The sequence below is a fragment of the Benincasa hispida genome, chromosome 3 (assembly GCF_009727055.1).
Source record: "Benincasa hispida cultivar B227 chromosome 3, ASM972705v1, whole genome shotgun sequence".
In the NCBI taxonomy this organism is placed as follows: domain Eukaryota; kingdom Viridiplantae; phylum Streptophyta; class Magnoliopsida; order Cucurbitales; family Cucurbitaceae; genus Benincasa; species Benincasa hispida.
The window spans coordinates 63,693,830-63,718,379 of NC_052351.1; the positions used below are offsets into that span (position 1 = coordinate 63,693,830).

Consider the following 24,550-nt stretch of genomic DNA (forward strand, 5'->3'; position numbering starts at 1 on the left):
ACCCATGTTTTGGGTTTTGTAGACTAATTTATTACATAAGTCTAGGTAGTCCCTGTGGCCCAATAACGGATTCCTCGTCATCGCCAGGTATGTCCTACTAATGAAAGTTTTCAGCGCATATATGAGATTACTGATGTAATGTTTTAGTAGCATGATTTCTTTAATATTTGTTTTTAATATATGAATTTAATGAAGGACTTTTGAATTTACCTTATTTATTTGGCATTTATTTCACCATAAAAGGGTGTCATTTTAAGTTCCACGCATGCATAAATTTAGAAACGGTCTAACTTGAGTCCTAGGGGGTCGGGTCATTACAGTTGGTATTACAGCCCATGTTTTGGGTTTTGTAGACTAATTTATTACATAAGTCTAGGTAGTCCCTGTGGCCCAATAACGGATTCCTCGTCATCGCCAGGTATGTCCTACTAATGAAAGTTTTCAGCGCATATATGAGATTACTGATGTAATGTTTTAGTAGCATGATTTCTGAGAAAGACCCATAGGTAGATAACTAATTTATTAGTTCATGACAAGACATGGCACCTAAACCCAGAGCAAGAAAGATTGTTAGAGGAGAGATGCAGGAAGAGGGAACTGAGAGTAGCTAGACTGTCTCAACAGCTCCGAATCCATCTATGACCCAAGTTGATGAGAAGGCAATGGAAGCCAGAATTTGTGAAGTCGTTGCATCCTCCCTAATGGAAAAACTGCAGGAGTTGATCCGTAACACGATGGCAGGACAAATTGTCCAGAACCAGGCTCAGGAGGAACCGATGCCACCCGAGCAATTACAGCAGACCCAGCCGCAGAATAGAAACATGCAGGGCCTGTCTTTTGAGGCTAAGTATTTGAGGGATTTCAGGAAGTTTGACCCTCGCTCCTTTGATGGGTTGTTGGGGGACCCCACTAAAGTAGAGATGTGATTGTCATCTATCGAGACGATTTTCCATTTTATGTGGTGCCCGGAAGAGCTCAAGCTTCAATGTGTAGTTTTCATGTTGACTGGCAACGCAGAAATCTGGTGGCATTCAGCAAAGAAAATGATTGATATTGGTGGGGAACTTGCAACCTGGGAGTAGTTCAAGGAGCATTTTTATGAGAAGTATTTTTCAACCAACACCCGATACAACAAGCAGGCAGAATTCTTGAACTTGAGACAAGAAGTTATGTCGGTGGAGGAATATGAGCAGGAATTTGATAAGCTGTCCTGCTTTGCTCCTGAACTAGTAGCCACCGAGGTAGCGAGGACAAAGAGATTCATCAGGGTCTAAGGAGCAGAATGCGAGGTATGGTACATGCCTTGGACCTCAAGACGTATGTTGCGGCACTACGGCCCCTGTGAGGATTGATGCTGAATCTTGGATGGGAGAAGAGTACTGGAAGTAGCTCGAGATTGGGACCTTTGCAGGTCAAAAAAGGAAGGCTAAGCCCAGGGCTCCTGAGCATCAGTAGAGGAACCAGAACACAGTGAATGCTCCACGTCAGTGGGGACAGCAGGGTTCCCAGGTTGTGACTGTCAAGGAGGATAGGCCGATATGTACTACTTGTGGTAGGCGACACTGAATCTGTCTCTTATACACATCTAGATGTGTATAAGAGACAGCTCAAGTTGTGACTATTAAGGAAGATAGGTCGATCTGTACTACTTGTGGTAGGCGACACTGGGGACGTTGCCTAGCTGGCTCTAGGATTTGTTTTCGATGTGGCCAGAAAGGGCATATGTCAGAGAAATGCCCAAGGAGGAACGTGCCTGAACTTAGGGGCCAACCTGTAAGCTCGTTTCAAGGAGGCTCGAGTCATCGGCAGCAGCAGAGTAGGGTATTTTCTACCACTCAGCGTGAGGCTGAGAAGTCAGACACAGTGGTGACAGGTACGTATCCAATTTTGGGGCATCATGCTTTAGTTTTGTTTGACTCTGGCTCTTCGCACTCATTTATATCTTTCGTATTTGTAAGGTATGCCATGTTAGAGTCAGAACCTTTGCCCTTTGTATTGTCTATTTCCACTCTATTAGAAGAGATCATGTTAGCTACAGAAAAGATAAAAGCATTGCAGATAGAGATAGCAAATCATGCATTAGATGTGACCTTGATAATCTTAGATATGCTTGATTTTGATGTGATATTAGGCATGGATTTCTTAGCTGCTAATCATGCTAGGATAGATTGCTCCCATAGGGAGGTAATCTTTAACCCTCCTAAAGGATCTAGTTTTAAGTTCAAAGGGGTTGGGACCGTGGTCCTACCCAAAGTGTTTTCAGCATTAAAAGCCAGTAGAATGTTTGACCAAGGAGCCTGGGGCTTTATGGCCAGTGTGGTTGACACTAGAGAGGCTGAAGTCACCTTGACTTCAGAGCCAGTAGTGAGAGATTTTCTAGATGTTTTTCCATAGGATCTTCCCAGACTGCCCCCACAGCAGGAGATAGATTTTGCTATTGAGTTGGAGCCAGGCACAACCCCTATTTTGAAGGGTTCATACAGAATGACACCAGCAGAGTTGAGGGAACTGAAGGTCCAATTGCAGGAGTTGATGGAAAAGAGTTTCATATGCCCTAGTGTGTCACCGTGGGGTGTATTCGTTTTGTTTTGAAAAAGAAGGATGAATCGTTACGTCTGTGAATTGATAACAAAGAGCTGAACAAGGTGACCTCAAGAACAAGTATCCTCTCCCCATGATTGATGACTTGTTCGACCAGTTGCAGTGAGCTATGGTGTTCTCAAAGATTGATCTCTGATCAGGATACCATCAGTTGAGAATAAAGGACTGTGACATACCCAAGATAGCTTTTCGTTCGAGGTATGGGCATTATGAGTTCATAATGATGTTGTCCGGTCTAACGAATGCCCCAACAGTGTTCATGGATCTGATGAATAGGGTGTTCAAGGAATTCCTCGATACCTTTGTGATTGTTTTTATTGATGACATCTTGGTTTATTCCAAGACAAAGGCTGAACATGAGGAGCATTTGCAGAAAGTTTTGGAGACATTGATGGCCAATAAGCTGTATGCTAAGTTTTCTAAATGTGAGTTTTGGTTGAGGCAGGTATTCTTTCTAGGGCATGTAATATCGAAGGAAGGTGTCTCTATAGATCCTAAAAAGATTGAGGCAGTTACGAGTTGGGCTCGTTCAACCACAGTCAGTGAGGTACACACTTTCCTGGGATTAGCAGGCTACTATAGACGATTTGTAAAGGACTTCTCTCACATAGCCACCCCATTGACTCAGTTAACCCAGAAGGGAGCCTTTTTCGTTTAGAATGAGGCTTGTGAGAATAGTTTCCAAGATCTCAAGCAGAGGTTGGTTTCAGCCCAGTTCTTATAGTACCAGATGGATCAGGTGATTTTGTCATTTATAGTTATGCATCCAAGAAGAGGTTGGGATACGTACTGATGCAGCAGGGCAGAGTAATTGCTTATGCTTCACGTTAGTTAAAGAAGAATGAAAAAAATTATCCCACACACGACTTGGAATTAGCAGCACTAGTTTTTGCTCTCAAGATCTGGAGGCACTACTTATATGGAGAGAAGATACAGATCTTCACCGACAACAAGAGTTTAAAGTACTTTTTCACTCAAAAGGAGTTAAACATGAGGCAAAAAAGGTGGTTAGAGCTGGTGAAGGATTATGACTGCGAATATTTGTACCACCCAGGAAAGAAAAATGTAGTGGCAGATGCCCTAAGCAGAAAGGTGGCTTATTCAGCAGCCCTCATTACTAGACAGACTCATTTGTGCAAGGAGCTAGATCGGGCAAAAAGCAGTGGCAGTGGGGAAGGTCACGGCACAGTTAGCGCAGTTGTTAGTGCGAACGAGTCTAAGGTAGAGAATTATTGATGCGTAGCATTGTGACCCTTATCTAGTGGAGAGAGTTCGTAAGGTGGAGTCAAGCCAGGATGGCGAATTCTCTATATCAACGAAAGGTGGTCTTCTATATCAGGGACGTTTGTGCATGCCAGCAGATAATGATATTAAGAATGAGTTGTTGTCAGAGGCTCATAGCTCCTTATTTTTAACTCATCTTGGCAGTACCAAGATGTATCAGGACTTGAAACGTTATTACTGGTGGAATAATATGAAAAGAGAGATTGCGGAGTTCGTCAATAAGTGCTTGGTGTGCCAGCAGGTCAAAGCCCCAAGGCAGAAGCCAGCAGGCTTGTTACAACCATTGAGTGTGCCAGAATGGAAGTGCATGTGTCTATGGATTTCATCGTGGGGGTTGCCACGAATAGTCAAAGGTTTCGCTGTAATTAGGGTTGTGGTAGACAGACTTACAAAATGAGCACATTTCATACCTAGAAAGTCCACCTTTTCAGTAAATAATTAGGTAGAGATATACTTGAAGGAGGTGGTTAGATTGCACGGAGTGCCTGTGTCTATTGTGTCGGACAGAGACCCTCGTTTCACGTCTAACTTCTAGAAGAGTCTTTAGGCAGCTTTGGGGACCTGGTTGGATTTCAGTACAGCTTTTCACCCATTGACTGATGGGTAGGCAGAGTAATTGAATCAGATATTGTAAGACATGTTGTGTGCCTGTGCCATAGAGTTTCCAGGAAGTTGGGATGCTCACTTGCATTTAATGGAGTTTGCTTATAATAATAGCTACCAGTCCACTATTGGGATGTCACCATTTGAGGCCCTATATGGAAAGAGTTGCAAGTCTCTTGTGTGTTGGGATGATATAGGATAGAGCAAAATTGTTAGGACCTGAACTAGTGCATACCACGAATGAGGCAATACAGAAGATCAGGGCTCGTATAAAAACAGCTCCGAGCAGACAGAAGAGCTATGTCAATGTGAGACATAAGAACCTGGAATTTGAGACTGGTGTTAAAGTGTTCTTAAAAGTGGCACCTATGAAAGGTATTATGAGGTTTGGCAGGAAAAGGAAGTTGAGTCCAAGGGGGTCGGGTTGTTACAACGTTTATCAAACCAGTCCATTTCTTGAAAAATAAGAAATGAAAATAGGAAACAGGAAACGAAAACATTGTCAAATGGGCCCTTAGATAATCACCTCTACCAATAGGCCATAAGTTTTTATTGAAAATGTAAGAAATAGAAACAAATAAAATAGAAACAAAAGTGGGAGAAACTGCTTTTTGTAGTTCCTCAAAATTTGCCAATTTTTTAGAAATATTTCTTAAAATTTCGAAACAAGAAATGGGAACGGTTATCAAACAAGTCTGTTTCTTAAAAATGAGAAATAGAAACAAGAAACAAGAAACACAAACATTATCAAATGAGCCATAAGTAACTACTTTTACTCATCTTACAAAAGCATATAAATACATAATATATGAAATATACCTCTCAATTATTTCTTTTTCAAGTGTCTTCAATACCATGTAATTTTCAAGAGTATCCTCTAATCCTCTTTCCTTCGTCATCCTTATATTATATTATAAATATAAGTAAAACTTAAGAAAAAAATGAATAATTGTTTTAAACGACAAAACTGCTGGAAATATTTTTAAACATTACTAATAGACAATGACATTTTTCTATGTTTGTAAATAAGTTACCTCATTTTACTATATATTTGAAAACAATCCAAAAATTGTTATGGAAATGAATATCAATTTTACGAAATACAAGTTGAACGAATGATTGTATGGTTCTATTTGTGCTTTTGTTAGGTCTGACACATTTTCTTCTCTAGTTCCAACTAATACTCCTAGAGTTTCTTAATTTTATGGCACTACTTGTAACGTCCCAAACATAGGATTCGAACCAAGATTCGAAATCCGAATTTAACTCTTGATTTCCCCAGCATTCCCCTATGTCCTCTATGACTTGGCTACGGACGAAAATTATCACCAGAAACTAACATTGGTCCTTTTAGCATGTTTTGTTCTCACTCACATGCATCCTAAAAACATTCCTGAGAGGTCACCCAACATAGGAATGCTCCAAGCTAAGCATGTTTAACATTGGAGTTCTTATGATTAAGCCACTGAAAAGAAAGGTGCACATTGTTGGTAAGATAATAACTTTCAATTCTTTTAAGCCTTTCTTAACTATACTTTCATGTCCTCAGGGTCCCTCTCATTCAGATGTGAGTTCGGTTCACTCATGACCCTTCATACATTCGAGGCATTACATGCCCATCGGCTTCTGCTTGGTTCATCCTAAAACCACATCTTACTGGGAGAGGTTCCACTCTTATACCAATAATAACGACATGTCTGAGTTTTGACTCTTTGGTTGAGGCTTAAGTGCCTTCTTAAAGATTCCAAGAACTCAGCCTCCGATGGGTAGCCTACCCATGCTACCGCATGGAATACTGCTGCATAGGTAGTCCGCTCAAAAGTTTGTATGATGCCTCGCACCCCATCCTGTAGTCCCTGAACAAATGTTTCGGCTCTTTTTGCCTCTATTGACACCAAATCAGGGGCAAAGCAGGATAGCTTATCGAACTTCTCCTTATACTTCTCCACGATCATGGTCCATTGCTTCAAGTTCATAAGTTCTATCGGCTTATTGTACCTTATTCTCTTGAGGATCATAAAATAGACCACCTTTTGTTTCTTTTGGATAACCTATAAATAGGCATAGTTTTTAACGATGTTCCAATTTTTTAGGATTTTGCACCAACACGTGTGCCGGGCAGCCCCAAATCTTAAAGTGACGTAAACTGCTTTTACGCCCTTTCCATAGCTCATAAGGTGTTTCTGAAACACTTTTAGAGGGAACGTTATTCAAAATATAGACGGTAGTCTCTAACGCATGTCCCCAAAAGGAATCAGGTAACTCAGCAAAGTTCATCATTGAGCGAACCATGTCCAACAAGGTTCTGTTTCTTCTTTCAGATACACCGTTTTGCTGAGGCATATTAGGTGCAGAAAGTTGTGACTTGATTCCGTGTTGTATCATATAGTCCTGGAATCTTAAATCCATGTACTCCTCACCTCGATCTGATCGTAGTGTCTTAATTGTTTTACCTAACTGGTTCTCAACCTCAGTCTTATATTCTTTGAACTTTTCAAAAGAATCAGACTTTTGATGCATTAGGTAAATATGACCATACCTTGAATAATCATCAATAAAACTGATGAAATATTCATACCCACCTTGAGCTTTGACATTCATTGGTTCACAGAGGTCCGAATGTACGAGCTCTAAGGGTATTGTGGCTCTGAGACCTTTTCTAGTAAAAGATCTCTTAGTCATTTTTCCCTCAAGACAAGACTCACATGGAGGTAAAGAATTGTCTTCTAACTGATTTAATAGCCCATTCTTAACCAATCTCTCAATCCTATTGAGATTTATGTGACCAAGTCTTAAGTGCCATATATAGGCATTAGAAGAAACTTTTTGTCTTTTATTCTGAGTTTCGACTGTTCTAAACATCTCAGTATTTAAGACAAATTTTGCTTTCGTTGGTCTTAACTTATATAAGTTGTTTTCAACTATAGCAGAACAAATTTGAATATTTTTTCTGAAAATGAACGCTTCATTAACTTCAAAAGATATTTTATACATTTGTTCCATAATACAAGCGATAGATATTAAATTCCTCTTCATAAGAGGTGCATACAAAACATCTTTAAGTATGATATATCTATCGTTAAAAAACAACTTCAAGTCTCCCACTACTTCGGCCGAGACAACCTCTCCTGTTCTAACCTTGAGAGTGATCTCGCCTTCTTCAATCTTTTTCCAGGAACTAGTTTCTTGAAAAGAAAAGAAAATATGTGTAGTGGCTCCTAAATCTAATATCCAGGTTGAGGTATCATCCTTCACTAAACATGTCTCAGCAACTAGTAAATCATATTTACCTTGTGCTTCTTTCAAGGCAGGGGCCTGAGGACATTCCTCAGTTAAGACATATCTCAAGTCATCTATTACTAGTATTGAATTCATATAGTTTTTCCATGTTGAGTAATTATCACCGTTTAGTTTCTCAGAAGCTAAGAGTTGATCTAAAGAGCTAGTCATGCTGAAAAGAAAAACATATCCTTTTTAGTAAAAACATTAATCTGTTAAATCCAATCAAGTTTAGCAAAAAAATCTAATAATGTACCCTTCATTATTATATTTTGCAACGATATTTCAATGGTTAAGAATAACCTCCACCGAGGGGTGTTTGACTATTCCTCCGTTGAATCAAGACTATCTTGACTAGATACTATCATCAGAATAACTCTTATTCCTATAGTAACTCAGTTATCGCTACTTTGGTCAAGAATTTACTAACACTTAGTAATTCTCGTAAGTGTGACTCTCCATTTTCAGACCTCAAATCGGAATCATTATACTCTCGAAGTTGGAAAGACGAGAATGAAAACGGACCTGAGAGACCCTATCTATTTCTAGAGTTCCGGACTTCCGAATCCTATAATACAGCCCTCCAATTGGTAAGGTCCCTCCAGGGCAGACATGCAGGCGCATTATAGGAATCTCACGGTGCGACCTAATGGAAGAGACCGTAGGATGTGTTGACACACTTCTTTCTCCCACTTACTATGAACAATTTCCCCTATTCACCTTGGTATTGACTCATGCAAACACTCTCCGAATGGAGTCCACTCCTAGGGCGGCCCAAAGCCAAGCATGAATCTCACGGTATGAACTCTTAGGGATGCTAGAGCTAAAAGTACATTACTTCTCTCCAGCTGAAGTGTTCTAGACGGTTAGGGTATAAAATACTTAACAATATATTTCGGCTAACTAAAACATATCCTAAGTCTAGGTGATTCATCCGAGTATATCTTTTATACTGGATTTTTAACCTACAATGTCTAGGTGATAAACAAATTTTATTACCTCACACCGCTCACGCATGCTCATAAAACCGGTTTAACCTAACTCAGATGTCAGCTCGATCTCCAGGTAGTAGGTGTTCTGAGAATCGTCAACTTAAAAACCTTCAACCTTAGTCATCTTATCTGACTTTTTGCCAAGATCTTGTTAGGTGAGTTTTCTTGTAACTTCGGTTTTACAAGAAATCGACCTATTTTCTATGAAAATTGGGATTGCTCGATGGTTAATCCTAAATGAGCATGCATCTTATCTTTGTTATATATTTTAGAAGTCTAGGTTATTTTATAACAATTATAAAATAAATTATAACAATTATAACCCTAGAGCATTCATCTATAACATGCTTCTTTCAATCAAACATGCTTTAATATAACACTTATATTAAAACTAAGCATGCATAGTATATATTTTATAACACTTATAAGATATAACAAATTCATGTCACATGCTTTTCCTATGGTGGGGTTTTAAAACTATATGGCATACTACATGCACACATAATCAAACAACATTATACATCACATGCATAATAAGTAAAAAACATTAAAGTGGACCGATTTTCTCATTTAAAACAACCAAATAACTAATTTATTACAAAAAAACAGCAACCAGCTTCCCTGAACCGGCTTCAAACACTTTGAACCATCAGGAACCGTTTAGAAATCACCCGAACCGGCCCAAAAACACTAAAAACCAAGCTGAACCGGTCAAACCGGCTCAACAGGTCAAATGGATCGTTCAAACCGTCTGGACCGACTAGTCAACTCCCGCTGGCACAGTCAATGGAGGTGTGGGTGCATGGGTCGCGGAGCGGGTCTCAGGCAGGCGGGCGAACGGGCGCGCGAGGCTGCACGAAGCAAAGCGGGCGAACAGATCGAATCTGGGCAGGGCAGGCATGCAAAGCCAGGCGCGCATGCGAGCTTCCCAAACTGGGTCAGATCCGGACTGGAGAGTCGGGTATGGAAGCTTCTCTCAGGTCTGGAGGCTGAATTCGGGTCTATGATGCAATTTTTCTCCAATTTGCTGCTGTTCTCTCTCCCGGAATCAAGAATTTACAACCTAAATTCAACTCTGATGACTCCAACAAATTTACAGACCCTTTTTCACACATTAATGCTCATAAACAAGTGAACGATTACAAATTTCCATAAGAAATTTAAAGAGAAAAAATGCCAAAATCATAATAAATCCACTTTAATCCTCATTTCATTCAACACTTGAATAGATAGGAAAAAAACACCCAAAGCAATTGAGAGTAATTCTAGCATGCTCTGATACCACATGATGGAACACGAGACATACGTAGTGGAATTAGGATCTAATTACACTCTAATTGCTCTTAAATTAAAGGAAATAAGCATGCATTATGAAGGGTAAAACAGTGAATTAAAAGTGTAGGATACTACCTTTGAAGCTCCCGAAAACTGCTTTTCCTCATTGAATCTCGACCCGAACTCTTTCGAACCACCACTAGAGTTGACCTACTATCTTCTGGACTTAGAATCGAGTTGTGGGACCCGATGGATGAAGAAAATCGAGAGAGAGAAAAGAGATGGAAAATAAGATGGAATTCGGGTAGGTTTGGGTTTTTCTCTTTTTTCAAAGTTGTGATTTTTCCAACCCAAATATGAAAACCAATTTCCAAAATTCCAAAAAAAAAAAAAAAAAACTCTTTTCATTCAAAATGAAAGCCCAATTTATAGAAAAATCTATGCAACAATTGCATGAACTAAATGCATAAAAAACCAACACCTATATTCCATTATCTTAGTAGGCTTAATGTCTCCACTATAAGCCAACACCTAGCCCACTATTTTGTTAGTGGAATTATCCAACAAAAGTTTGGATTTTCCCACTAACTATAGTCAAAGGGCAAAATAGTCATTTGATCAAAGTCAAACTTTGACAAAAAAAAGTCAACATTTTGACTTTTTATGATTTTTTCTGTGTTGACTAATTTTGACCTCCTGAGTATGAATCCGCATTCATTTTCTCGAAATTCAAATCACATTTGAATATAAGGTCGGTCAAAGTTTTGACTTTTCAAAGTCAAAAATCAACTCTTTGACTTTTTACAACTTTGATAATTTCCATCATTTTCGAGCTTCCAAATATGAACGTATTCATATTCTTGATATTTAAATCACATTTAAATATGAAAGTTGTATCTCTAAGCTAAAAAAAAACCCGACCACTATATCACATATACTTGTCGGTTTCTCTCTCTCTACCTAATTCGAACAATTCAAATTATTCTGTCATACTGTTCTAAGTTTATTCCATATGAGCTAGTAGGGGAATCTAATGGACCTATAGATCATGGGCTCCAACGATCCAAGATTAGCTAGATAAACTCTTTAGACGGAGCTAATCAACATTCGTTAACTAACGGGTCATTCCACTAAAGTCCCGTAGTTGTACTCCCCCCACTATAGATATATTTGTGTCCATTTGATATAACCATGATGAGTAAGTTAATCCTTCACAGGTTGTTCGTAATCTCGGCTGGGTCATAAAAATCGTTTTACTCCCAAGACTACATCTTGTTCCTTAAGTTCCACTGATCCTCTAATGAACAATTGGTTTAAGGTCCAACCTATAAACTGAATCCCTCTCAGGCCAAGGAGAGGATGGGGCCCTTTGTTCAAGACCTGGATTCAGTACTAAAGGGAACAACCTATCTACTATCCCTATAACGGGTAGGAGTGAATTCCGTCTTGCACCCTATGTTCCTAGCTATCCACTCGATCTTACCCCTAAAATGGGAGGCTTATTGGGCCAGCGATATTGAGCTGCCCTCACCTATGCAGATCTAAGAATAATTTCGAGTGAACAGGAGTTCATAGTTAGCACAGGATTAAGATTAAGTTACCTAGGTCAATAATTAACGAAATAGTCAGTTTTATACATAAAACGACATTTAGAACGTAAAAAGTGACTATTTCATGGTTCAGCCTTATGTAAACTTTTTACATAGGATACCCCCACTCACATATCTCTATATGAACGATTCAGGATCACATCGTTTGTACTATCAACAAAGTGGGCCGCATCCATAGTGTCCCCAGAATAAGGCGCCCAACCTTATTCATATACTATAGACTATTTTGGCTATATATTTGAACTTGACCCATCTTTATGTCACTACATAAAGTTCAAACTACATTAAATAGCCTCAGGATCTTAGTTTATTGGATTCAAGATTACAATTTCAATAACAACTTTATCGAAAAACAAAACAGAACATGTTTATTAATTTACAAACTACGAGTTTTAGGACATAAAATCCAACAAATTCCACCAAAGATGCGTGACCCAGGCAGTTTCACAATACCCTGCTCAATAGGAGGAATCTATATTGGCCAAGGATTATGCAATCTCGGGGCAAGCATAAACTTAATGCCCCTTTCAATTTTCAAAAGATTGAATATGGGACAGCTAACAACCACAATGGTGACTCTTCAACTCACCGATAGATCCTTGGTGCACCCTAAAGGAAAATTAAAGGATGTCTTGGTAACAATAGATAGATTCATTCTACCTGCAGACTTCGTTATCTTAGATTACGAGGCAGATAAAGATGTTCCAATCATATTGGGATGACCATTCTTGTCTACTGGTCGTGCTCAAATAGATGTGCATAAGGGAGAAATCACAATGAGCGTCAATGGAAAGAAACTTAGGTTCAATATTATCAAGGCAATGAAGTTCCCAGATGAGGAAGGCTTATCTGATTCCGATGATGAACAAACTTGCGTTGAAAATTGGGAATCCGAGGAAGAGAATGAAGAAAGAGAGGATGTTATAGCATCCACTGAGACTTGCCATGCAATAACAGAGATGTTGAAGAATGATGACATGTTGAATTTAGATGAAGAAAGAAAAGCACAAAAGCCCTCTTTAGAGCAACCACCTGCACTAGAACTAAAAACTCTACCAAACCACTTGAAGTACGTATTTCTCGGCCAGAATGAAACCTTACCAATCATCATATCCTCTACGTTACCTAAAGAAAAAGAAACTGCGTTGATCAGTGTTTTAAAAAAATATATTAGAGCGACTGGATGGACGCTCGCAGACATCAGAGGGATTAGCCCAACGTATTGCATGCAACGAATCTAGCTTGAAGAAAATCAGAAGAGCTCAATAGAACCTTAACGTAGACTGAACCCTGCGATGAAAGAGGTTGTCAAAAAAGAAATCATCAAATGGTTAAATGTCAGCATTATGTACCCTATCGCAGATAGCACGTGGGTCAGCCCCATGCAATGTGTTCTCAAAAAGGGTGGGATGACAGTGGTTCCTAATGCAAACAATGAATTGATCCCCATGAGGATCGTCATGGGTTGGCAGATTTGTATGGACTACAGGAAACTCAGCGCGACGACAAAGAAAGATCATTTCCCCCTACCTTTCATTGATCAAATGCTCGAAAAATTAGTGGTGAATGATTATTTTTGCTTCCTTGATGGGTACGCAGGCTATAACCAAATTATGATCACACTAGAGGATCAAGAAAAGACCATGTTCACTTGTCCATATGGAACATTCACCTTTCGTCGCATGCCTTTTGGATTGTGTAATGCACCTAGTACATTTTAAAGGTGTATGATGGCGATCTTCTCCGAGTACCTTGAAGACACGGTTGAAATCTTTATGGATGACTTCTCAGTAAATGGACAAACATATGAAATCTGTCTGCAAAACCTGAAGAAAATATTGAAAAGATGTGAAGAAACTAATCTGGTGTTTAACTAGGAAAAGTGTCATTTTATGGCCGAGAAAGGAATTGTGCTAGGGCACAAGGTTTCAACGAATGGGTTAGAGGTGGACAAAGAAAAGATTGAAGCTATAGAAAAACTTCCACCTCCAGCGAATGTGAAAGTTTTGAGGAGTTTCTTAGGACACGCGGGTTTTACAGAAGGTTTGTGAAGGACTTTTCCAAAATCGCACGACCTTTGAATATGTTGTTGGAAGCTGATAGACCCTTTGATTTTGATTCACACTGCCTCACTGCATTCAAAACACTAAAAGACGCTTTGACTACAGTGCCAATTCTGATCGCACCTTATTGGGCAAAGCCATTTGAACTGATATGCGATGCCAATGGATATGCGATGAGAGCAGTCTTGGCATAAAAAGTAAAGACAATGTTACATTCCATCACATATGCTAGCAGAATGCTAAACTCCACGCAGAAAAATTACACCACTACCGAGAAGGAACTTTTAGCTGTGATTTTTGCTATTGAAAAATTCAGACCTTATTTGTTAGGGTCAAAAGTGATAGTCCACACAGACCACTCTGCAATAAGATATTTGATGACAAAAAAGGATGCGAAGCCTAGATTAATCCGATGGGTTCTCTTACTCCAAGAATTTGATATGGAAATAATCGACCAAAAGGGAACAGAGAACAAGGTCGCTGACCATTTGTCATGATTAGAAAATCCAGAGGTGGATCGCATCCAATCAGTGATAAACGCCTCATCTCTTGATGAGTAGGTGCTTAAGATTGAAGTTCTACCCTGGTATGCAAATATTGTCAACTTCTTGGTCTGTAGACAATTCCCTGAAAACTATACATCCCATCAAAAGAATAGGCTCATACATGAAAGAAAATTTTAGTACTGGGATGATCCAAATCTCTACAAAAGGGGACCAGACCAAACATTGAGACTTTGTGTTCCAAAAATTGATTTCCATCGCATATTGTTTCAATGTCATGAATCACCTTATGGAGGGCACTTTGGCGGACAGCACAGGGTAGTGAAAGTTTTGCAATGTGGGTATTACTAGCTCACTCTGTTTAAAGACACACGAGAATACTTCATGAAATGCGACAAGTGCCAACACACTGGAAGCATTTATGAAAAAAAAAATGCGATGCCAATGAACATCATTCTGAAGGTGGAGCTATTCGACGTCTAGGGAATAGATTTCATGGACCATTTCCATCGTTAAATGGTCATAAATACATTCTATTTGCTGTCGACTATGTGTCCAAATGGATTGAAGCTGTTTCATGCATTGCAAACGATGCGGCAACAGTCTCTAAGTTCATACATTAAAACATTTTCACTCGTTTTGGCACCCCACGTGCCATAATAAGCAACGAAGGGACCCACTTTGTGAATCGCATTGTTAGTAAACTGTTGATCAAATATATTGTCCACCACAAGATTGCCACCGCGTATCACCCCCAAACAAATGAACAAGCAGAGGTTTCTAACAGAGAAATCAAGTCAATCATAGAGAAGGTGGCGAACCGATCGTGGAAGGATTAGGCCATGAAACTATATGATGCCTTGTGGGCATATCGAACTACTTATAAGACACCCATAGGCATGTCACCTTATGCATTGGTGTTTGGAAAGGCGTGTCATCTACCGTTGGAACTAGAATATAAGGCAATGTGGGTAGTTAAAAACTCAACTTTGATCTTAAGGCTGCAGGAGAAGAGAGAAAACTTCAACTACTAGAGCTAGACGAGTGGAGGTTACAAGCGTATGAGAATTCCAAAATTTACAAAGAACGAACCAAGCGTGGCATGATAAGTGTCTTTGTGAGAAAAACCTCAAGGAAGGTCAAAGGGCATTATTGTTCAACTCTAGGCTGCGTCTCTGATGACGGGAAATTAGAAGTCAAATTATTCAACAACTAAAATCTTGTGGACACAATATGCGATGCATGTTCTTAAGATATGCGTTGATAGTCATGCGTCGATGGTCATGCGTTGGACTGATAATGCGTTAACGAATGTATTCGATGATCATGCATCTTGTCACAAGTTTTCTTGCGCTCACGCCAAATATAACTCGAACGCAAGTTTCTCAGGTGATCCGAGGTCGAACTTAGGGACTTGTAGCGAAATGAATGCGGTAATGTGCATGTGGAGATTTAAATAAAAAAAATGAAAGGGAGGTTTCTACATTAATCCTACTCCTACTTCTATCTAACAGACAACGCAATGAGAATATGCATGAGAGGTAGAGACACAACAACTTTTGACATGGATAAACGAATGGGAAAATAGATAAAATGCGGAGATGTTTTCATTGCAGTACTTAAGAGTGATCATAAGGGTAACCTTAGCCAACGCAAGTTATGCAATCATGCTACACACACATGAACCTAACTCTAGAACATATGCGGTGTATTTGTGATATTGTCGAGAAGCCTATGCTTGCATAGACCTCCATAATCCGCTCACTAACTCTCGCCACATGAACATGGTTGCCGCATAACACCTTATCCTACTTCCTGGACGCATGCAATATCCTATCTGTAGGGCGCATACGTTGTGTGATAGCAAATGGAGCTTATCCCTAAGTTTCCCATTCTTGCCTACGCGTTCCAATCCGTTCTTCCTAGTCTTAGATTTGGGTTTTAAACTAATTTCCCAAGTATGCCTAAATGATGAATGAAGCGCTCAGAACAAGGTAACCGCATGAACTTTGCTGACCTAAGATTGTTCCTATCCCTAGTGAAAAATGACTTACATTGCTTAGTGCGACCAACCACTTACCCTCTCGGGCAGTTGGTATTGTTGACTTTACTCTTGACAAGTAATACGTTAGCCTACAGACAGGCGTTGCCACAACTTCACACTAAGCAAATAAGGTTTTCTCACATACTCGGACAACGCACACCTCTCGATGGTTTACTACATACTTCATATCCCTAATCCATATGACTAAGTATGCGATACTTAAGCAATCTCACTAAGTGATGCAATGAATTTAAAAATGCTAAGTGAAGAAGATGGAGATGGAATCGAAGGAAAGAAATGTATTGAACACAAAATGTATTAATTCCTTAATCACAAAATGTATACAATACAATATAAGAAAAGAAAGGAAAATGAAATGACCGGCTGGAAGTAAAAACTTGCTTCCAGCGGATGTGCGTCAAGGCTGTCGGTGGTGCCATGGATGGGTGGTAAAGCTAACTCTCCTAAGTCTAGCCCCGGTCAAAGGTTCCAGTCGTCACTCGGAATGGATGAAGGAGGTGAAGAACTCTCAAGTGTCTTCTCACGCATTTTGTCTGGATCACAAGGATCCACCCTAGGCGAAGCTCAGGCGAAAACCTTGGATAACTTGAATTTCTACTCATCGACTTCTATTTATAGAGCTTGGATTGCCAATAGCATTAATGGACTGCTCTGAGTCTGACATTCGACGCGTTAGTCCTTTTCTAAACCTCTACAGCTAACGGCGTGGTAGGTGAAATGTCAGCATCAGCTTATAATTTTCTCGAGGTAGATGCGTTGATGTGTTCATTCCATCAACCTTGCGTTGATCCCATTAGTATGGGTTATCGCGTAGCCATAATCATTCAATGACCGCATTCGCTTAATATCGCAACTCTACATGATGACCACAATTTCTTGACGAGCGCAACTCCCACGCGATGAACGCATACGGCTAATTATCGCAACATCCATGCGTTGATCGATGCATTCGCCTTTGCGATGGAGTGTTTCTCTGCATGCAGTCATCTATGCGGTAGTCTAGTTTCCGTGTTTGCATTCACTTCCTGTATTAGCTACAAAAATAGAATATTGAACGCATAATAACACGTAATAACGGGTTAGCCGAGATTCATCATGCTGATTGACGCAAGCTCACTTTCTCATGAATTCCTAACACAATTGCCGCATATTCTGCTTAACAAACTTCATAATTCTAAGTAAAAGGCCTAAGATGACATGCATTTCTGCATGTCATCGGTCTCTTTCCTGGAAAACTGAAGTTGCGTTGGTCCGGGCCTTTCATAATCAAGGAAGTATTCACGCATGGAGCAGTAAAATTGACCAACGAAGATGGGACCAACGCATTTAAAGTGAATGGATAGAGTAAAGCTGTATAATGGAAGGGATTTCCAGCGCGAGAAAACCTCCATTGACTTGGATAAGCCAGAATAAAGAAGAAACACTCAGTCCTTATGATGATAAGCGGCATACATTCATCAGGGACGAAGTATATCCTTTTGTGTATCCTTTTTGTTTTCTTTCAGAATCTATTTTACTTTCTACATATTTACTACTTTTTATGATTGTCAACTCTTTTCTTCGTACTTCATTCTATCCTTTTGATTGCATCATTTTGATCGCAATGAACGAGTGTGACGGGGTGATGTGATGGGCTTAAAACACGCGATTGGTTGAGCTTTTGAAAAAGCAAAATTCATCGCGATTACAATCAACCTATCGCAGGTAAAGACATCGTACGTCTCCTTTGAAGACTGAAAAGCCGTCAAAATTATCACCTCATTAAATGTGGTGTCAGGTGATGATTAGGGTTTGCACAAACCCCCATCCCTTCTCCTTCCATGCCTATTTGACCCCTCCCCAATTATTCAAACGTTTCACTCATTATTCTCAAAACTTTCGAGCCCTCTAACCTCCAATGAAGTAGCATATCCCTTTCTGACCATCATTCCCTTCAGATTCCGACAATCTTCTTTTACAAATGGTAAGCAACAAGAGTACCCCTACCTCAACCCATTCATCCAACCCATGTTCCACATTCGAAGTTGTCTCACCGACAACTTCGTTCCAACCCATTGCCTTCCCAACAGCCCTACCACCTACATACACGCCACCAACTACGGTGGCTTCTGCCTATCCATTCGCTCCTACCCTAATCGTCTCAGGCCCCGCCCTTTCGCAATCCGCCTCATCACTTGTCCAAAACCCTCAAGACCTCTCCACTGCAAGTGAGGTCAGACGAAGAGATGAACGTGAGGTTTATGGCGATCTCCAAACCCTCAAACCATTCGAACAACTTGATGAGGAAGTCGTCAACCAACCAAGCGATCAAAAACCTAAGAAAAGCAGTCGTTCTAGTGCTGCAACCTCATCTGCCGAGGCATTGGCCAAAGAGTTTCAGAAAAAAGCAAAGAAAGTGCGTAAAGGTCTGGGAAACCTTCGGAAGGATGCGACAACACTCATCGCCGCAACGAAATTTCATCATGAACTACACGATGAGGAATTAGAATGTTTGTTGCCCCAACCTAAAAAATCTTTGGACAGTATAGAGTGGGAAACGATAGAGTTTGAGCGAGAAATGCAAGAAGAAAGTGATCGGGAAAGGCAAACTGGCCAAAGGAAAGGAAAGCGCACTAAGCATCAGCCGCAAAGAATGCAAAAGGCTAAGGAAAAGGCGCTGGAAAAAAGCGTCAGTAAAAGAGAAGGCACCAAAGAAGCAAATGGTGCGAAGAGAGGACAAAGGCAAGGCACCCCTAGTGGAGGAGAGGGTGCCAAAGGAGAGACCCTCGATCCTGGTAGAGATGGGTTTTCTGCCATCCGCATCACCTCTTCCTGACTTCATCGCAGAGACGATCAAGTCGTTAGGATGGCATGATGTTTTCACAGGAGCGAAGACGGTCAAGCCGACCATAGTTGCTACGTTTTATGAAGGGAACCCCCACTCGAGGTGATATAAGGTTGACATGGGGGATGGCTCAATCAGAATTGGTGTCGCAAAGATCAATAGAATTTTCAACTTAAAAGACATTGGTGACGCCGAAGGAAACCAAATCATTGAGAACCCCACCGTTGAGGAGTAGAAAAAGGCATGGAAGGCGGTAGCAGTGCCCGGAAAGAAATGGAATATTTCTGTCAAAGGAATTAAGACGTTATCGCCTCATGACTTAACGCCTGAAGCCAACGTATAGCTTTACTTCATCAAGCGGAAATTAATTCTAACAACTCACGACCACACCATTTCACGAGAAAGAGTCATGGCGATCTATTGCATTATGCGTCACATCTCAATCAACATTGGAAAGTTGATCGCCAACCAAATTTGGACACGGTTCTCCAAACCAAAGGGGCAGCTTTCTTTCCATTGCTCATTACAGAGCTTTGTGTGGCACAAGGATGGTTTGAAGAAGAAAAAGACGTGGCAGTCAAGGCCTTGCTCACAGACAAGTCTCTACGTAGACTAATGAGATTGCCACCGCAAAGAGAAGAACCATCCATGACTTCTTAAAAGTGGCAGCCTCCTAAAGCCACAGCTACTGAAGGCCCTCAGCAAAAGAAGCAGAGGGTTGAGAAAAGCCTGGCCCTCTCCCCTAGAGTCCAAAAACCCCTCCTCTTCCCACATCGCAAAAACGCAAGTTGGCGTCGATCTGAACATTCCACCCTCTCCAGAAAAAATGCCAGCTGATCTTTTCGCCATCCTTCATTTGGCCACTCAACACCCAACTCCCCCACCATCGCCTCAGCACTATATGAGCCTGCTGCATCCTATTGATGACCCAAGTCAGCTATCGCCTCATTTTGAAAAAGGCAATAGCTCAGGCATTGGTGAGACTGGTATGCGGCAGCCTGATGATGAACAGCCATTGTCACCCCAACTTGACCGCAGACATCGATGTCGAAGATGAATGGTATAAGTTCTTCACGATGACCTTCGCGAACAAATTTTAGGAGGTCTCGACGAGCTCTCGCGAGAACAAAAGTTGCTTAAATCTCAAGTATCTAAGTTACAAGAAGAAAATGAGGAGCTCAAGAAAATTATACACAATTAACAGAGGCAAACGTGTGGATTCATCAAGCAGATGGCTCAAAGCAGCACGACCAATTTCGCTACATGGTAAATTACTTTGAAAGTTTCGTGTCGCATCTCTTGGTGGTACCACCGCTTCTCCCCCAATCTGAACGCACCCTTAGACCCTGTCTCTTATACACATCTAGATGTGTATAAGAGACAGATATATATATATATAGCGTTGAGATCGGATCCTACTCGTAGTTGGATGTCCATATGACACCCGTGGGGCTGTCTCTTATACACATCTAGATGTGTATAAGAGACAGCTTTGAATTCTTTCATCTTTAAAATATTATATATATATATATATAGCGTTGAGATCGGATCCTACTCGTAGTTGGATGTCCATATGACACCCGTGGGGGCAGCCAAAATGAAGGTGGGAATCGTGATCAATGCAGAAACTAAGTGATCGCAACTCCGCTGCCAAATAAAAAGATAGGCATGAGTTTTAACTGAAAAGAGCGCCTCGCTCATAGTTGGATGTCCGCATGACACCCGTGGGGGCAAGCCAAAACGAAGGTTGGGCACTCAGATCAGTGCAAGATCACAAATCTAAGATATAAATCATGTGAAGGCCAAAACCACTTGAACACCCCGGTTTGATAAAATTTAAAATAAATCATTCAAAATGAGTAAAGATTTTTTTTTTTTTTAAGATTAAGCTCACGGTCCCTAAAGATTATAAATATTTTAAGAAGAGATTAGGATAGAATTTAATAATGACAACGGTTCAGCGGTTTGAATAAGGCATTATGAGAAGTCTAGGCAGGGTAAAGGCGATTGAAATTTGGAGAAATCTTTAGTTTATGCTTGAGGACAAGCATTGTTTTAAATTTGAGGGTGTGATAACTTGTAGAAATACAAGTTATTAAAGCTCAAATTATTAAAACAATGGGAGAAAGCAATAGTAAATAGGCAATATTACGATTGAACGCATCAAACTAAAAGCAAAATCGCGATCACTAACTCTCATCGCATAAAAGCAGTTAAACTGAGTTAATCTTCTATGCAGGAACAAGGCGATAGCGCGTTCTAAGTTGGCGATCCAATGAAACGAGGCAATAATGCGATCTCCTGAGTTGGTGATCCAATAGTACTTCAAAGATGATCGTGTGATGACCTTACATAAAGGCAGTGGTCTAATGTAATAAAACGTGATGAGACGTAAGATAGCGATCAAATCAGAAATTCAATTGACGGTCGTTGAAGACCATACCATTGCAAATCAATTGAACCTCTGATGACTATCAGATGGCGCAACAGGGTATGGAAATTAATGTTGCCCAACCATGCAATCATTAGTGAGAAGAAGAACTGTTTTGTCTGGAAGTCTATAAATACCATTCAATGCTACTAAACCATGATGATTTTTTTTGGAAGAGGGAATTCTTGAGAAAGAATTAATTTTCGGAGAGGTCGAGAGACTGTCAAAACAACACGGAAGAGAGACACCAACCCACATCTAACCTTTGTGATAGCAAGAGTTTACAAATTAGAAAAGAATTGGAGTGATAAAAGTCGTGTAAACGCCAGAGGAAGCAAGACATTGCTTACCTGGCTTATCATTTACATCATTTATTATTTTGTACTTAAACATTTTATTTGCAAGAATGGAAATTACATTGCAATCTATGTTCATTCTTTTCACGCCGTACATGAGTAGCTAAATTTGTGAATGGGTTGAGAAGTACTTGCTAACATAACTTAAGCTATGCACTTTATGCGATCATCTTGTCTTATGTATGCTTCATTCATTAATTTGAGTACTTGAAAGAGTAGTCTAAAGACATAGAATCTAGGCTTGAAAAAGTCAGATTAGATCTCATAAGCAAGAGTAGAGTAGACTTAGAAATAAGTTCTATCTACTGCATTCCCTGCACATCGCATGCATCCTAGACATAGAAAATGTGTCAATATGCATTGAGAAATGTAGTGCTTAATATTTGTGTATAGCATGATCGCATGAATTGTACAATATCTTAAGAAATGTTAACAAAACCTCTTCTCAACCATTTATCGCATATTTATTACAACACCACTCTTTCATCGCTGTGCATTTAATTCCATCGCATTAGGAAATCAAAGTTAATCACCATCAATTTCTTAATCACCATCGCAATAAAATCAGAGATAGAGTCTATCGCATATCTGTTTGAGTAATCCCTGCGTTCGACCCTAGACTTACCAGGACCCTAAGAAGACTTATATTTGGGCTTCGTTAGGAAAACTTGCATGATCATCGTACCCACACACCCTTCCATCGCATGATAAACCAATGCATCAATTATACTTTCTGAAATCTCGAAGGTGTTTTACTTTGAGAGACAAGTTTTGCAAGTCTGATTCTGGGTATAAACTTGTGACATTTGGACCTTCGAGGGTGGTACTTGTTGTGTCTAGACATGTTGAGCTATCTATTCGGCCACAAAACATCTAATTTTCCCCTTTAGTGACCCTTTGTGATTAGTTTCTCCTGACTGCAGTATACTTGACGAGGACGATAGGGGAACCTATGCTAGCAGTCGAATTTCGGGTCCGACTTCTTGTCTCAATGAGGTATTTTAGTTTTTTTTTTTTTTTTTTTTCAAAAATCAAAAGACATCCCTCGATTTTACTAGTTTTAAGTAGAGAGTAGATATCACAACAAGCTGATATCGGGTCTCACATCCGAAAGGGGTGTGATAGAGAAGCTAGGGCAAGAATCTAGAATATTGAGCACATTTTGAGGTTAGATGGGTACTTCCTCATGTAGCTAACCTCCAAAGACTATTTTTCATTCATTCTCGGGATGTAGCACGGGAGGCATTTGTACTAAAATCTCAAGAAACACGTGAAAGCAACGCATTGAAACGACATCGTTTCCTCGCGCATGGAGGCAACAAACAACCACAACCCAGCCGCCGGAAATTCCTCATCCTCGTCCTCGCCGCCACCACGGCGGTCAATTTGCCCTAATTGCAGCCGTCCACAACCAGTTTGCCTCTGCAAATTCCTTCCATCTTCACCAATCGCAACCAAAACAAAAATCATCCTCCTCCAACATCCTCACGAAGCACAGCACAAGCTCTCCACCACACCAATCCTCACAAAATGTCTCCTCAACGCAACCACAATCGTCAATCGCCGCCTCAAACCCGGCCTCTCCGAACTCCTCGACCGATCTCCTCCCGCCGTCTTCCTCTTCCCACCTACGCCTCACTCCACACCGCCGATCAACATCTCGGAACTCAACATAACCGCCAATCTGGTCCTGATTGCGTTCGACGGAACATGGAAGCACGCGAAGGAGATGGTGCGATCGAGCGAGGAGTTTCTGTCGAGATTTGCGAGAAGAGTTTGCTTGGATTTTGATGAGAGTGTGGAAGGCGGAAGCATATTTGATTCGGAGTTGATTCTGAGAAAGGAGCCGCACGGCGGTTGCGTTAGTACGATGGAGGCGGTGGCAAGATGTTTGAGAGTGATGGAACCAGATGGGGCGGCGATTGAGAAGAAATTGATTGAAGTTCTGAGGGAGATGGTTAGGTTACAGGCTGGGTTTTTGAAGCCCATGAATCCTAGGCCCAAATTGCTTAAGATTAAGAACAGGAAGAAGAAGATGAGTGAAGGGGAGGATGAAAATTAAAATTAATTTTTTAAATTTTGGCTTCTTTTGATTTTGTTTTTTTTTTCTTTCTTTTTTTCAATTTAGCTCTTAAAATATTTTAGTGTTGTTTTAATTTAATTTGAAATAATATCTTGCTTTTTGTTCAACTTAGGGAGATTTAGATACAGGTTAATCATCACAAATCATGATTTGTTCCATGTAGGGAAAACATCATGTCAAATTTATAATTATATTAACAAGGATAAAAATATTTGTAAATATATCCCTAAATTCAAGGGTTCGACATTGATATTAAATATCCACATTTTTATAATCTATCTATATAATCTAAAATGGACTATTGGGGCATAAATAACTTTTTTTCTCCTTTTGTCCTTTTAGTTGATGATAATTGGAATATCTTACGTAATTTCATATTTAAATTATTAAAAAGTTTCATTTTATATCTAATATCTCTTTCGCAACGAGATAATAATTTTTTTAAAACAAAATCATATTTTATTCTCTAATCTCTAATTCACAAAAAAGATTTTTTTTAAAAGTCACATTTGATCTTTAATAATTTCTAGTTCTCTTAAAATAAATAATTCTTTTTTAAAAAATCATATTTTATCTTCTAA

The 24,550-nt window shown here is 40.0% G+C and overlaps 2 protein-coding genes across 2 annotated transcripts; both read left to right on the plus strand.

Moving 5' to 3' along the window:
* The first annotated feature begins 638 nt into the window (after nt 1-638).
* LOC120073664 lies at nt 639-3,259 on the plus strand. The gene is made up of 5 exons (XM_039026467.1): nt 639-914; nt 1,083-1,241; nt 1,714-1,873; nt 1,973-2,361; nt 2,945-3,259. The coding sequence occupies exons 1-5, from the start codon at nt 639-641 to the stop codon at nt 3,257-3,259; spliced, it is 1,299 nt and encodes a 432-aa protein (XP_038882395.1).
* A 19,026-nt stretch (nt 3,260-22,285) lies between these two features.
* Nucleotides 22,286-24,168, plus strand: LOC120074098 (tRNA-uridine aminocarboxypropyltransferase 2). Its single transcript, XM_039027099.1, has one exon. The coding sequence runs from the start codon at nt 23,196-23,198 to the stop codon at nt 23,946-23,948; it is 753 nt and encodes a 250-aa protein (XP_038883027.1). The 5' UTR covers nt 22,286-23,195; the 3' UTR covers nt 23,949-24,168.
* The last annotated feature ends 382 nt before the right edge of the window (nt 24,169-24,550 follow it).

Bases quoted from the DNA above. Each gene is read 5' to 3' on its own strand.
- LOC120074098 (XM_039027099.1), top strand. From the start codon at position 23,196: ATGGAGGCAACAAACAACCACAACCCAGCCGCCGGAAATTCCTCATCC.
- LOC120073664 (XM_039026467.1), top strand. From the start codon at position 639: ATGACCCAAGTTGATGAGAAGGCAATGGAAGCCAGAATTTGTGAAGTC. The intron at 915-1,082 runs GTAGAGATGTGA...ACCTGGGAGTAG, and splicing joins TGTTGGGGGACCCCACTAAA to TTCAAGGAGCATTTTTATGA. The intron at 1,242-1,713 runs GTAGCGAGGACA...CGATGTGGCCAG, and splicing joins CTGAACTAGTAGCCACCGAG to AAAGGGCATATGTCAGAGAA.